The sequence below is a fragment of the Pongo pygmaeus genome, chromosome 2, assembly GCF_028885625.2.
Source record: "Pongo pygmaeus isolate AG05252 chromosome 2, NHGRI_mPonPyg2-v2.0_pri, whole genome shotgun sequence".
NCBI lineage: Eukaryota > Metazoa > Chordata > Mammalia > Primates > Hominidae > Pongo > Pongo pygmaeus.
The window spans coordinates 117217271-117233907 of record NC_085930.1 but is presented as its reverse complement, the minus strand read 5'-3'; the positions used below and the strand labels follow the sequence as shown (position 1 = coordinate 117233907).

General features: G+C 36.8%; 1 protein-coding gene across 14 annotated transcripts in view; it reads left to right on the top strand.

Annotated features, from left to right (window-relative positions):
• STAC (SH3 and cysteine rich domain) overlaps positions 1 to 16637 on the top strand; it is a 165002-nt gene that overhangs the window by 114165 nt on the left and 34200 nt on the right. For all 14 annotated transcript variants that reach the window (XM_054482944.2, XM_054482945.2, XM_054482949.2 and 11 more), the window contains 2 exons: positions 7002 to 7066; positions 8354 to 8442. In XM_054482944.2, the coding sequence (XP_054338919.1) occupies positions 7002 to 7066; positions 8354 to 8442 (154 nt within the window). The remainder of the gene's footprint in view (positions 1 to 7001; positions 7067 to 8353; positions 8443 to 16637) is intronic.

The window sequence follows — 16637 nt, the reverse complement described above, 5'->3', positions numbered from 1 at the left end:
AGTTAATGCATGGCTGAGCTGGCAGCAAAATAAGGCAATTCCTTAGAGTCTAGGAATGACAATAAAACATGAATTCAGAGATATAAGCAGGTAAAGGATTTACTGTGCACATCCCTAGAGCCTTAGCTTGGGAAATAATAGGCCCCATTTATGAACAATAGACAATAAAATGGGGAGTGGCCAGCGTATTAGGTTGGATGAAAGGCCCTTTTGAAACATATTAATACCCCAAAAGATACCCTTAGGATCACTGGAAAAAGAGAATTTCCTGCAGAGGAATATGCTATATCAGCCTTAACTCAGGTGGAAAAGAATGGAAACAAAAAAGTGGAGAGGAAAGAGAAAGAAAGACAGGCAGAGAAAAGGAAGGGAGGGAGAGAAGAAAGGAAGAAAGGAGGAAAGAAAGAAACAGTCTTCTTACTTGGATTTTAGGGCCTGAATTCATACTACCTGTATGGGCAAATAATATAATAATATGAAATTTTAGTTTAATATAGTTTAAAGTGGCCCAGGTACAGTAAGATCACCAGGCATTCAGCAGAAACAAATATAAACCCTCTCTAGAGGAAGAAAATTTTAAACCAGACCTCAAAAACTTCTCAGAAATGAACACTCAAAGAACACAAGCTAACAATCAAAATTCACCAAACACATGAGAAAATGAGCCATGATGAGTAAGTATTAGCAGAAACAACCAATTTTATGGTCAGATTTTCAAGACTTTACATGTAAGAATTATCAAATTAAGAAATATATAACTATATAATTGTATACATTTAAAATGTTAAAAATGGACCATAAAACATAACAAAGGAAAGAGAGACTATCAGAAGTAAACAGGTAAGCCTGAGGAAAGTCAAATAGAACTTCGAGAATTTTTTTTAAGTAGAAATTTGATTGATGGGTTTAACAACATATTAGGCATAAAGAGAGAATTAGTTCCCTAAAATATAGAACCAAAGAAATGTTAGGGTATAGTTAGGAAGACAAAGTAGTAGAATTTGTGAGATTAAAAGTGACATGAAAGATGAATAAGTCCAACATGCATCTAACTGACAATTTACAAGTACATAAAGAGAGACTGGGGCCCCGGGCACAGTGGCTCACGCCTGTAATCTCACCACTTTGGGAGGCCGAGATAGGAGAATTGCTTGAGCCCAGGAGTTTGAGACCAGCTTGGGAAACATTGTGAAACTCCATCTTTACAAAAAATACAAAATTAGCCAGGCGGGGTGGTGCCTGTCTGTAATCCCAGCTAGCTGGGAGGCTGAGGTAGGAGAATTGCTTGAACCTGGAAGGTTGAGGCTGCAGTGAGCCATGATTATGCCACTGTACTCCAGCCTGGGAGAGACAGCACCAGACCTTGTCTCAAAAAGAGAGAGAGAGAAAGAGAATGAGAGAGAGACAATATTTAAGAACATACTTGTGAAGAATTTTCCAGAATTGATTAAAGACACCATTACTCAAATTTAGAAATCTATACCTAGACATAGGTTACTGAAACTGCAGAATTTCAAAGATAAAAGAAAACATAAAATGCAGTACAAAAGACTGATTACCTACAAAGAAATGAAAATTAGACTGTTACTTCTTACAAATTACAGTATAAGTGAAATAACAGTAGAATGCTATCTTCAGTTTGCTGAAAGAAAAGTGATTCTTAACCTAGAATTGTAAATGAAGCAAAACTATCTTTCAATAATATATTTTTCAGACAAAAACTGTATTTACAGTTCAATTAAGAAAGACCTATATTCAAAACATTTTAAAAAGATGTACTTCAAAGAGGAAAATATGACCTCAATGGAAAGACTAAAATGTAAGAAGAAATAAAGAGCAAAGAAAGTGGTAAACATGTGGTTAAATCTAAGCAAACACTGGATACATTTTTTAAAATAATGTTTTTTAAAAGTTGTTAATAAAACATTAGCTGAAATACTGACTTTATGTGGGAAATGGGCATTCAGAGATTATGTATTGCTTGGGAGGAGATTAAATATACTATTTCACTTTCTATTTTGTTAAAACATATCTCATAAAATTTCTAAGATGACTGCTAAAGGAATAAAAAATAGACTCAACCTTCCAAACCAGAAAGGGAACCAAACTGAAAGATGGGAAGGAGAAAAAAATCAATCAATTCAAAAGAAAGAAGGGATGGAAAGTGGCAAAATAGAAGAAAAAGCACAGAAAATTTGGGACAAATACAAAATAAAATGTTAGGAAGGAATCCCAACTTATCAGTAATCAAAATAAATGTAAACTGATTTAAGCACTCTGAATAAAATATAAAGTTTTTCAGACTAGATTTTTTAAATGACCTATATACTGCTTATAAATATCTAAAACATAAGGATGTAGAAAGTTAAAAAAACAAAAGTTTTTTTTTAAGTTTCTGCAGGGGGAAGAAAGAAAAACATAGGCAGAATAAATAACTTTCCAGATATAGAAACCAAGGGGCAACCACAGGCAAATATTAAGCAAAAAAAATTATATAGCTGGATTAATGTGTGAAAAATTGACTTTAAGACCAAGAAAGCATTACTAGAATTTAAAAGTGTTATTTACATGGTCAGGTTCACTTCATTTGAAGATATAAATTCTAAACTTGCATATACCTGATACATAGCCTGAAAAATGATAGAAACTCAAGGAGAAATTGACAAAATTATTCCAAAATTCTTGAGTGATTTTAAGATGCCTCTCAGTTATTGGCAAACCAGATAGACAAAAATATTCTGTACAGATACAGAGGATTTGATGACACATTTGACAATCCTAATCTAATTTACCCAAAAAGGACACTCCATCTAACAAGTAGAAGATTCACATTCCTTTTAAGAACACATGTGATACATATACACCATGGAATATTATGCAGCCATAAAAATGAATGAGATCATGTCCTTTGCAGGAACATGGATGGAGCTAGAAGCCATTATCCTAAACAAACCAATGCAGAAACAGAAAACCAAACACCGCATGTTCTCACTTATAAGTAGGAGCTGAACAATGAGAACACATGGACCCAGTGAGGGGAACAACACACACTGGGGCCTGTCAGGGGAAGGAGGTGGGGGAGGGAGAGTATTAGGAAAAATAGCTAATGCATGCTGGGCTTAATGCCTAGGTGATGGATTGATAGATACAGCAAACCACCATGGCACATGTTTACATGTGTAACAAACCTGCACATGTACCCCAGAATTAAAATTAAAATTAATTTTAAAAAGAACACATGGAATTATTTAAAATACTGGTCACCCACTAGGTCATAAAGCCAATTTCACGAATTTCAAATAATTATTATTATATAGAATACATCTTTCTGACCACAGTGCAAATTAGATAGAAATCAATAGTCAAACGATAACTAGGAAAACCAATAACTTGTAAAAGAAAAACACTTCTAAAATTTTTATAGCTTGGGCTGGGCATGGTGGCTCACACCTATAATCCCAACACTTTGGGAGGCCAAGGTTGGAGGACCATTTGATACCAGGAGTTCAAGCCCAGCCTAGGCAACTTAGGGAGACTCTGTCTCTATACAAAATTTAAGAAAATTAGCCGGGCAGGGTGGCACATGTCTATAGTCCAGCTACTGTGGAAGCTTAGGGGGAAGGATCACTTGAGCCTGGAAGGTCGAGGCTGCAGTGAGCTATAATTGTGCCACTGCTCTCCAGCCTGGGCGACAGAGCAAGACCTTGTCTCAAAAAGAAAAAAAAAAAAATCACATGTTAAAGGGATTCATAATAAAGCCTGGAATATATTTAAAGCTAAATAAGAATGAAAACATATCAAAACAACATGTATCCAAAGTGCTAAAGTTGGGATTTGAGTATTTAGCTTTAAAATGAGTGTTAAAAAATAATAAAGTCTGAAAAGTAATATCTAAGCACTATACTTAAGGAAAATAGAATAAACTCAGAAAAGCAGAAGGCAATAATAAAGACAAGAGCAGAAATTATTAAATTACAAAGATAGATCAATAAATCTTGAGTGTTTTTTCAACAAAATTACAATCTCTAATGATTTTTTAAGATAAAAGAGATGAAACAAAAATCTATACAAAAAGAGAAACATAACAGAGATTGAAAAGAAAACCAAAGAACTTTATAACCAACTTCATGCCAATGCATTTTAAAACATTTTTAAATAGGCAGATATAAAGATAGATATCAACGATTAAAGCCTGACTCAAGGAGAAATAGAAATAGGAAACATGAATTTTCTTATAATATTTATAGAAGCTGAATCAATATTTTAAATTTTGCACAATGACAATACTAGCCCTGAAAAACTTTATAAGTAAATTCTACGAAACATTTAAGGAAGAGAAAATTTTCAGATTACATAAGCTCTTTCAGAGAAACAAGAAGTAGCAAGGAGGAAGGACAGCAGCATTCTCCAACTCAGTTTATGAGGCTAGGATTGTACTGACTTGAAACCCAAACAAGGATGTCATGAAAAAGGAAAATCACTGGCCAGTCTTTCTCTTGAATACAGATGCAGAAATCTCAAGCAAAATCTCAGTAAACTGAACCCATAAAGTATTTTTAAAAGACATTGTATAATTACCCAGTTGAACTTATTCCAGGGATCCAAATTTGGGCTCACATCAGATAATCCAGTAATGTAACTTGCTGCATTACTAGGTTAAAAAAATAATAATCTGACTAAAAAACACAGTGGTCTTGGGCCTCACAGGTCTGCAAGGTAAAAAACAAAAGACAGCATATGGGATAGGAAAAGAAGAAAGTTCTTTGGGGATGGGGTAAGAACTAAAGGTTCATTTTGCTTCTGTAACATCAGAAACTATGCCTACATAATAGACATATTCTTTGAATTCTTGTTAGGGTGAAATAAACAACCAAATTATTTTTCATGAAATAATTTAAAGCACCAAAAATAAAAGGTGTATGATATGTTTTTGGTAGTTACCTTTCTTTTCTCCCCTTCCATTAACTCAAAGTCTTATAAATGGTTGGAATAGGTTTTAAAAATTATTTTTGCAACCTTCCATTTCTTCTTGCAACCATACGTGAAAACATATATAGGGTCACTTCAAATATTTTTCAGCAAAGTTTACAAAGATGATACACATTTTGAGCCAGATGGCCAGAGGGAGATTCAATACAAAAATTAAAACAATGTGAAATTACAAAATTGTAAAATCAATCCACACTGAACATTGTATATGCACTTTATGTAGACGCCCTTTTAGGCCAAATCAAGAATTTTCTAGGAAGACTCTCTTTACATTTCCATTCAAATATTTAATATTCTTTCAGAGGTGTCCAGTTTTATACTTAGGGAATCAAGTGTTTACAGCAGGATTTCAGACAGTCACACAATACCAGAAAAAGGTTTTGCTAATCTCTACTCCTTTTAGACTGGTAAACATCAAGTTAAGTGGCCAAATACTGAGACAAGATTCATAGAACCGGGCCTTCGTTTTCTGGTTACTTACAAACCAGAGCTCCACCAATGACTGCATATTGGCTTCCTAGGGATAATGGAATTGCATCCATAAACTCTTGAACTATAAGCCAAGAAGAATAGATATTTGATAAGCATCCGTACATTTACAGAGGCTCTTGTTCTGAAGCAAGTTTTCTGTATCACTGTTGTTGAGGCTATTTTAAGAACAGTAAAGACTGTCAGTGCACTAATGAAATAGGTTATAGAACTTTCTGTGGTGATCCCCTCCCTCTACTGACATTTCCTTGATAATCTGAAGGGAAATCAAAGAGAAGAATAAAGCAGCAATGTATAATCTAAAAATTTCAAGTCATCGAAACGGTAGAGTAATTTAAAGAACAAAGCTTTATTATATAAACTTGGAAATATTTACCACATTTTTGTTTAAGGAAAATACATATAATGAGAATGATAAAGCTATGACATAAGTCATGGATGTAGGTTAGGCTGACCAAACTAGATAAGGCAGAAGTCGCATTATCCATCAGGAACCTCCCACAGCTGGGTATGTGGACAATGAAAACTCCTGCTAATTTTGTTTATTGTTTTTTGTTTTTTGTTTTTGTTTTTTTTTTTTAGATGGAGTCTCATTCTATCACCCAGGCTGGAGTGCAGTGGTGCGATCTTACCTCATTGTAACCTCCACCTCGCACCAGGCTTAAGCGATTCTCCTGCCTCAGCCTCCCAAGTAGCTGGGATTACAGGCACATGCCACCATGCTCAGCTAATTTTTGTATTTTAGTAGAGATGGGGTTTCACCAAGTTGGCCAAGCTGGTCTTGAACTCCTGACCTCAAGTGATCCACCCACCTTGGCCTCCCAAAGTACTGGAATTATAGGCGTGAACCACCATGCCCAGCCTTCCTGCCCATTTTGTGAAGCTTTGTCCACTATCAAAGGCTACAGAGTGGATACTTAAATACAAAAGGAAGAAAATTATACTTCCCAAGAATAAACTAAAAGAAAAACCAAATAGTAGCCCCAATGCATTGACAATAAGAAATCAAGGAAATATTTTGAAGTTTAAAACTAAAGCTTTAATCTTCAAAATAGAATGTAGATATCTTCAAGAAACTACAATCAAGATATTGAATATAGATTAAAGAATCATATTTAGAAGAGGCAGCTCAAATACAACTAAATTGGACTATACCTTACCCACCACCCCATTAACAAGTGGTTTGATGCATTCAACAAGGACAAATGCTTCTGAGAGGTACGCTACCAAATGAGATCAAATATGAACACACTACTGCCAATCATTACAAGAGGCAAGTGCTAGTCAGGCATGTACAAAAGTTGTGGGAGCACAGAGAAGGTGGTGCAGAATGCTGCATGGGGAGGCAGGAGAAGAGACATGTGGAAGACCACCTGAACGCTGGGTCACAGAGGGTGAGGAAAAGGCAATAAGTAGTAAAGTAGAAGCTATGGTACTTAGAATAAATAAAGCCATCTTTCAGGAATATTTTTTTAAATGGTAACTAGATTCATAGAGCACCTGCTTTCTCTTGTCTCCTTCAGTGTTTACATATCCAGAAAATGGCACTGATGATTTCAGAGATTCAGCGAAGAACATAAACCACCAGGTATTTATGGATGTCACAGAAGACAAGTCAGACAGCAGTCCTTAGATAGACCTGCAGGTCACCATCCAAGTGGGTCATGAAATCAATTTAGTGAGTCCAGACCAGCATCTTTAGAGAATAGAATAATATAGTACAACATACCATAGCATGGAATAAACAGAACTAGCACAGTGCATAAAAGGTAAAAAGGGTAAGCATTGCACTGTGCACCTCTTGTTTCTGTTATATAATGTGTAGATTATAGAATTATATAATATATTATCACTGTATTTTATAGCATATGTCAGATTTTATGTTCATTTACATATGTGAAATTTAGACAGACTAGAATAATATATAATGTACCTGAGCTTTGAAGAGCAGAGTGAATTATAGATAAAAAGATATATATAGTTGTGTACAGCTTTTGTGTATGTTTTCTATAAATTTATAGCATGTATTTATATTAGTATATAGTTAGATATATGATGCAACTATATATGAGATAATATATAATTTTAACTTGTTTATTATAAAGCATAAATGTTTTTATAGCATTAACATTTATTTGGTTAGTAATAACAGCTAATATTTATATGATACTTACAAGAGTCTTTTATCATCTGTAAATTGGGGACAACAACAGAATCTACCTAACAGAGTTGTTGTTAAGTTCAAGTATGCTAATGTATGTAACATAATACCTAGCACACAACAAACTATAAAACAGCAGCTTGTATTGTCGTTATTGCAAGGTTTCATTGCCAATAGATGGTGGTACCATGATGTAAACTAAATCAGTCTCATGCCAAAACCTATGCTTTTTTCTCAACATAAATGAACTAATTGCCAGATGAATATACCTGGTTCCCTTTGATATACTAGATACCAACTTTTCGGCTAACTGACAAAACAGTTAATTTTAGGAAGTGAGAGTTATACACTACTATTCATGTGTCCCTCTTTCTTTAGAAAGAATATTCCCATTTCTGAAGTCTAACCTGTACCATTTTTCATGAACAACTATATTATCAAAGAAAATTTATTTGAAGAAAATTGCAATATTTCTGACAAAGAGCTCCAAATAATTGTTTTCAAATTGTTTATAGTGAAACCAACCTCAGTTAAGAAATTAAAAATAAATGCAAAGTTGAAAGAAAATCTTTAATAATGGTTAGATATTTTAACACTTATGATCCATACACTGAAATTACATTGCAATGACTTCTCCATTTCCTGTTTTCTTTCTTTCCTCTCTCAATTTCTTTCACCTTTCTTTTCTCATTTTTCTTTTATTTTCTCTTTCAGGGATCTCTTTCCAAAGACCCATTACAGATGAACACCTACGTTGCCTTGTACAAATTTGTACCACAGGAGAATGAAGATTTGGAAATGAGGTAAAAACTTTCTGTAAAGAAAAAAAAGAGTAAAATTTTAAAGTCAGTATTTCTCCATGTGAAAAAGTAATTCCATCTGTGCCCCTCCTAATGCTTTACAGCTGTGATTCTCAAACTTTAGCATGTATCTAATGACCTGCAAGGCTGGTTAACACACAGGCCCTGTCCCCAGAGTTTTTGATTCATCAGATCTGAGGCAGGGCCTAAGAAGCTGCATTCCTAAGGAGTTCCCAGGTGGCACTGACAATGCTGGCCAAGGAACACACTTTGGGAAGCACCACTTTAGTACATGCTCAACAGAACTGCTAATGGGAGTTTTCATGAAGGTTGAATGTTAAATGCACTTGGCATCTGGTGGGGCCTAATAGGGAATCAAAAAATATATTTAATCAAATATCAGATAGTTGGTGATGTGTGGTGTTATTTCTGAGGCCTCTGTTCTGTACCATTGGTCTATATGTTTTTGTACCAGTACCATGCTGTTTTGGTTACTGTAACCTTGTAGTATAGTTTGAAGTCAGGTAGTGTGATTCCTCCAGCTTTGTGCTTTTGGCTTAGGATTGTCTTGGCTATGCAGGCTCTTTTTTGGTTCCATATGAACTTTAAAATAGTTTTTTCTAATTCTGTGAAGAAAGTCAGTGGTAGCTTGATGGGGATAGCATTGAATCTATAAATTACTTTGGGCAGTATGGCCATTTTCAGGATACTGATTCTTCCTATCCATGAGCATGGAATGTTCTTCCATTTGTTTGTGTCCTCTCTTGTTTCCTTGAGCAGTGGTTTGTAGTTCTCCTTGAAGAGGTCCTTCACATCCCTTGTAAGTTGGATTCCTAGGTATTTTATTCTCTTTGTAACAATTGTGAATGGGAGTTTATTCATGATTTGGCTCTCTGTTTGTCTATTATTGGTGTATAGGAATGCTTGTGATTTTTGCACATTGATTTTGAATCCTGAGACTTTGCTGAAGTTGCCTATCAGCTTAAGGAGATTTTGGGCTGAGATGATGGGGTTTTCTAAATATACAATCATGTCATCTGCAAGCAGAGACAATTTGACTTCCTTTCTTTCTATTTGAATACGCTTTATTTCTTTCTCTTGCCTGATTGCCCTGGCCAGAACTTCCGATGCTATGTTGAATAGGAGTGGTGAGAGAGGGCATCCTTGTCTTGTGCTTGGTTTTGAAGGGAATGCTTCCAGTTTTTGCCCATTCAGTATGATATTGGCTGTGGGTTTGTCATAAATAGCTCTTATTATTTTGTCCTTCCATCAATACTTAGTTTATTGAGAGTTTTTAGCATGAAGGGGTGTTGAATTTTATCGAAGGCTTTTTCTGCATCTATTGAGACAATCATGTGGTTTTTGTCATTGGTTCTGTTTATGTGATGGATTATGTTTATTGATTTGCGTATATTGAAACAGCCTTGCATCCCCAGATGAAGCTGACTTGATCGAGGTGGATAAGCTTTTTGTCATGCTGCTGGATTCGGTTTGCCAGTATTTTATGAGGATTTTCACATCGATGTTCATCAGGGATATTGGCCTGAAATTTTCTTTTTTGTTGAATCTCTGCCAGGTTTTGGAATCAGGATGATGCTGACCTCATAAAATGAGTTAGGGAGGAGTTCCTCTTTTTCTATTGTTTGGAATAGTTTCAGAAGGAATAGTACCAGCTACTCTTTGTACCTCTGGTAGAATTCGGCTGTGATTCCATCTGGTCCTGGGCTTTTTTTTGTTGATAGCCCATTAATTATTGCCTCAATTTCAGAACTTGTTGTTGGTCTATTCAGGGGTTCGACTTCTTTCTGATTTAGTCTTGGGAGGGTGTATGTGTCCAGGAATTTATCCATTTCTTCTAGGTTTTCTAGTTTATTTGCATAAAGGTGTGTATAGTATTCTCTGATGGTAGTTTGTATTTCTGTGGGACCAGCAGTGATATCCCCTTTCTCATATTTTATTGTGTCTATTTGATTCTTCTCTCTTTTCTTCTTTGTTAGTCTGGCTAGCAGTCTATCTATTTTGTTAATCTTTTCAAAAAACCAGCTCCTGGATTCACTGATTTTTTTTAAGGGTTTTTCGTGCCTCTCTCTCCTTCAGTTCTGCTCTGATCTTAGTTATTTCTTGTCTTCTGCTAGCTTTTGAATTTGTTTGCTCTTGCTTCGCTAGTTCTTTTAATTGTGATGTTAGGGTATCTATTTTAGATCTTTCTTGCCTTCTCCTGTGGGCATTTAGTGCTATAAATTTCCCTCCAAACACTGCTTTAACTGTGTCACAGAGATTCTGGTACATTGTGTCTTTGTTCTCATTGCTTTCAAATAACTCATTTATTTCTGCCTTAATGTCGTTATTTAGCTGGTAGTCATTCAGGAGCAGGTTGTTCAGTTTCCATGTAGTTGTGTGGTTTTGAGTGAGTTTCTTAATCCTGAGCTCTAATTTGATTGCACTGTGGTCTGAGAGACTGTTATGATTTCCTTCCGTTCTTTTGCATTTGCTGAGGAGTGTTTTACTTCCAGTTGTGTGGTCAATATTAGAATAAGAGCGATGTGGTGCTGAGAAGAATGTGTATTCTGTTGACTGGGGGTTGAGAGTTCTGTAGATGTCTATTAGGTCTGCTTGGTCCAGAGCTGAGTTCAAGTCCTGAAGATCCTTGTTAATTTTTTGTCTCATTGATCTGTCTAATATTTACAGTGGTGTGTTAAAGTCTCCCACTATTATTGTATGGGAGTCTAAGTCTCTCTGTAGGTCTCTAAGAACTTGCTTTATGAATCTGGGTGCTTTACATATTGGGTGCATATATATTTAGGGTAGCTCTTCTGGTGGCACTGACCCTTTTACCATTATGTAATGGTCTTCCTTGTCCTTTTTGATCTTCGTTGGTTTAAGGTCTGTTTTATCAGAGACTAGGATTGCAGCTCCTGCTTTTTTTTCTTTCCATTTGCTTGGTAAATATTCCTGCATCCCTTTATTTTGAGCCTATGTGTGTCTTTGCACATGAGATGGGTCTCCTGAATGAAGCACACCGACGGGTCTTGACTCTTTATCCAATTTGCCAGTCTGCATCTTTTAATTGGGGCACTTAGCCCATTTTCATTTAAGGTTAATATTATTATGTGTGAATTTGATCCTGTCATTATGATGCTAGCTGGTTATTTTGCCTGTTAGTTGATGCAGTTTCTTCATGGTGTCAATGGTCTTTACAATTTGGTATGTTTCTGCAGTGGCTAGTACCAGTTGTTCCTTTCCATATTTAGTGCTTCCTTCAGGAGCTCTTATAAGGCAGGTCTGGTGGTGACAAAATCTCTCAGCATTTGCTTGTCTGTAAAGGATTTTATTTCTCCTTCACTTATGAAGTTTAGTTTGGCTGGATATAAAATTCTGGGTTGAAAATTCTTTTCTTTAAGAATGTTGAATATTGGCCTCCACTGTCTTCTGGCTTGTAGGGTTTCTGTTAGTCTGATGTGCTTCCCTTTGTAGGTAATCCAACCTTTCTCTCTGGCTGCGCTTAACATTTTTTCCTTCATTTCAACCTTGGTGAATCTGACGATTATGTATCTTGGGGTTGCTCTTCTTGAGGAGTATCTTTGTGGTGGTGTCTGTATTTCCTGAATTTGAATATTGGCTTGTCTTGCTAGTTTGGGGAAGTTCTCCTGGATAATTCCCTGAAGAGTGTCTTCCAACTTTGTTCCATTCTCCCCATCACTTTCAGGTACACCAATCAAATGTAGGTTTGGTCTTTTCACATAGTCCCATATTTCTTGGAGGCTTTGTTTATTCCTTTTCATTCTTTTTTCTCTAATCTTGTCTTCACATTTTATTTCATTAAGTTGATCTTCAATCTCTGATATTCTTTCTTCTGCTTGACTGACAAAAACAAGCAATGGGGAAAGGATTCTCTATTTAATAAATTGTGTTGAGAAAACTGGCTAGCCATAAGCAGAACAGTGAAACTGGACCCCTGCCTTACACCTTATACAAAAATTAACTCAAGATGGATTAAAGAGTTAAACGTAAGACCTAAAACCATAAAAACCCTAGAAGAAAACCTAGGCAATACCATTCAGGACATAAGCATGGGCAAAGTCTTCATGACTAAAACACCAAAAGCAATGGCAACAAATGTCAAAATTGACCATTGGGATCTAATTAAACTAAAGAGTTTGTGCACAGCAAAAGAAACTATCATCAGAGTGAACAGGCAACCTACAGAATGGGAGAAAATTTTTGCAATCTATCCATCTGACAAAGGGCTAATATGCAGAATCTACAACGAACTTAAACAAATTTACAAGAAAAAAACAACCCCATCAAAAAGTGGGCAAAGTATATGAATGGACACTTCTCAAAAGAAGACATTTATGAAGCCAACAAACATGAAAAAAAGATCCTCATCACTGGTCATTAGAGAAAAGCAAATCAAAACCACAATGAGATACCATCTCATGCCAGTTAGAATGGTGATCATTAAAAAGTCAGGAAACAACAGATGCTGGAGAGGATGTGGAGAAATAGGAATGCTTTTACACTGTTTATGGGGCTGTAAATTAGTTCAACCATTGTGGAAAACAGTGTGGTGATTCCTCAAGGATCTAGAACCAGAACTACTACCTTTTGACCCAGCAATCCCATTACTGGGTATATACCCAAAAGATTGTAAATCATTCTACTATAAAGACACATGTACACGTATGTTTATTGTGGCAGTCTTCACAATAGCAAAGACTTGGAACCAACCCAAATGCCCATCAATGATAGACTGGATAAAGAAAATGTGGCACATATACACCATGGAATACTATGCAGCCATAAAAAAGGATGAGTTCATGCCCTTTGCAGGCACATGGATGAAACTGGAAACCATCATTCTCAGCAAACTAATACAGGAACAGAAAACCAAACGCCACATGTTCTCACTCATAAGTGGGAGATGAACAATGAGAACACATGGACACAGGGAGGGTAACATCATACACTGGGGCCTGTTGGGGGTTGGGGGGCTAAGGGAGGTATAGCATTAGGAGAAATACCTAATGTAGATGACGGGTTGATGTATGCAGCAAACCACCATGGCACATGTATATCTATGTAACAAACCTGCACATTCTACACATGTATCCCAGAACTTAAAGTATAATTAAAATATATTTATATATAATATATATATTTAATCTCCAAATTAACATTGATAGAAAAATCAAACTAAAACTATCAGAGTCAACTAGGAACTATCCACTTGGTGGTAACTGAAATACTAGATAGAATAGGTGAGCCTTGTGACCTTCTCAAAATCTAAACCATTCTCTTACCACAGCTTGAGGTTCCTCGTGTTTCAGGAGTTGTTCAGCTAGAGTCAATTCTGGGTTCACATCCTACTTGTTGTGTGACCTTAAGCAATTTATAAATATCTCATTTCTCTGATTTCCTTATTTATAAAAGAATAATAATGATCTCTTCCCCTTAAGGTATTTGGTGAGACTACAATGATAGAAAAGAAATTAAACACATTGGTGCCTATAATCATAAACACTCAGCAACGAGTACTTACCACAGTTTTTATAATGTGGTGTTCACTGGCCTATCTCAAGGAAAAGACTTCTGCTTCCATGCATTCATGACCCCAAAATGTGAGTAATCTCATGATAGGGCTCTCTGTGTTTTCCCATCCTAGAGCAGGATAGAAAAGGCTACTTTTCCAGTCAAATGGTCCCTTGGAGGTTCATTCTTTCCTCTTCTAAAAAAAATGCAGAGATAAATCAGCACTCAAAACTATTTAATTGCCAGAGCATTGGGAAAATAGCCCCCATTTGGAGGTAGACGCCACTTGTCTGAATGCTGTGCCAGCCAAATTATCAATCACCAGTCACTCTCTTCACATGGCTTCTGGAAAGCCTGCCTCTCCACACTGGAATGACCTGGGCTTTCCCAATTCTTCAGGTTTGTGTCATTTCCCACGCATGGTCCACCACCTCAGTGAAATTACCCTTCTCCACTTTCACCTACCCAAACTCTTATAAATGGCGACAGCCACTGAAATGCTTCAGTTAGACCCTGTTTCCCAGGCTCCATATGCTATCAGGATCAGTTCCAGCAGCTCCACCACATCTCATGGTGGATATAATATCCAGCAAGACATCATAGCAGATTTATTTATCCTGCTGGAGTCTCACAATTCTCTCCCTGGCTCACACTCTGAGGTCAGCTTTGTTTCACAATTAGGTTGAGATCTGCTGCCAGGTGATTCTTGGGTCTTTCCAGAGCAAAGTTTGGGGGCCTGAGTCCTGGCTCCTTAGATTTGTAGAGACAATTAAGCTCTTGTACATCTGAGTTTTCTCTATTGCTGAGTAAAATCGTCATGCTGAACTCACTGGCTGAAGTTGTAAATATTACCTGAACAGTCTAGCATAATCAGTGGGAGAGGAGGAGACGGCCTTTATCAAGTGAAGCCCTGTTCTGTTACAGACATGACAAGCCCTGTGAGCCAGAGCAGAGCCTGCCTAGAATTCATTGCTGGGATGAAGCCATGCCTTCAGCAGATGACCCACAATTAACTATCTGCTGATGAAGACAAGGGTGGCATATATTTACTTTGCAATAAGTACACCATATTAGGTCCTTTTTAGATTGTCATTTGGGTGTGTAACATTTAAGATTTAACAGCTTTCTATTATAGAGATCCTACAGCTTTATATTAGAAGATTATTCTGAAGTCATAACATTTTTTTAAAAAAGTAATTTCAGAAAAAAAAAAATAATGTTACTGGGATAATGAGGAATGATGTCTAGCTGCCTGGTGGTGGTTGTCACTCTGCGTGCTTATTTTAGTTGGTTGCAGGCCATTAGAAGTCAAGTTGTCTGGTCACGAATGAAACGTTTACAGTCTGCTTTGAAGCAATCAGGACTATCCATTCCCAGAAGTAAAACGTCTGCATTGCATAGACTGCAAGATTGGAGTGATAAATCACACTTACTTTTTTTTTTTTTTTTTTTTTTTTTTGCCAAGAGATTGTAGGTTCCCATTTTAAAAGCCAGGCACTTGATTTAGAATGTGTAAGGCAATCCTTTGGGAATGCATTGGGATTCAGCATAACTCTTTGAATGAACTGGAGCTTTGTGAATTATCTTTTTCTCCTCAGATCATAAGGTAGAAAAAAATTCCTTTTAACAAAATAGCATTCTTATCCACCCACCTTCTGATCCAGGGGAGTACACTGGGTATTGCCCTCAGGAAAGAGAACAAGGAAGTGAGGGTATAGAATATGTTAGGAGTGTGAGCTTGAGGACAAAGACGACCCAACTGGCAAAGACAGCAGTTGTAAATCAGAGCAGATGAATCATCACATCAGCAAATATTCATTATATATCTGCTCAATAATAAGAAAAGCTTCTGCCAAAGGCCAATGCTCCAGACCTCTCCCCGAACCTCCAGATTCACTTACCCACCTGCCTACCCCAGCAATGTACACAGCATGGCAGCTCTGCCCTCTCTTCCACAAACCTGCCCCTTAGGATGAATGATGTCAACCTCTGCCCAGGCCTCAAGCCAGCCAGGGAGAGGACTCACTCTACTTTTGCCCAAAATGTATTTGATGCTCAATTCCTACTCTTCTCTTTGCCTAAAATCAGCTGTATCTATTCCCACCTTCATCTCTTACCTGGACTGTTGTAAAAGAGCTTTCCTGGTCTCTGTGTTTTCAGTCTTCCTCTCCCTTCCTATCCACTATGGGTGATAGTGCACCAAGGTAACAGTACAGTGTTCCAGGCTTCATCTCATCTTTGGAGTCACACAGAATGATTCACATCCCTTCTCTACTTTCTAACAATAAGGCTTACTAACTAACTTTCTGAATCTGTTTTCTCATCTTGAAAACAGGGATAATAAGTCCTGCCCTTACCGCCCTTAGATCTAGCATCGATGTGATTATATAAGATAGCAATATCTGGTACATAGTAGGACCTTAATAATATTAATTCCAGTCAGTTCTTTTTTGTATTTCAAAAGTAGATGCTTCCTTTCCAGAATTAAGGAGGGAGAGAGGGAGCGAAAGAGGGGGAGGGGAGAAGAGAGAGAGAGAGAATATATGAGCATTCACTGAATGTTTAAGAATAAAAAGTGTGGGCATCAGTTGACCTGGGTTTAAGTCCTAGCCAAGTCACTGTCTAGCTGTGTGACCCCCATGAATCCTGAAAAAGTTACCCTAACC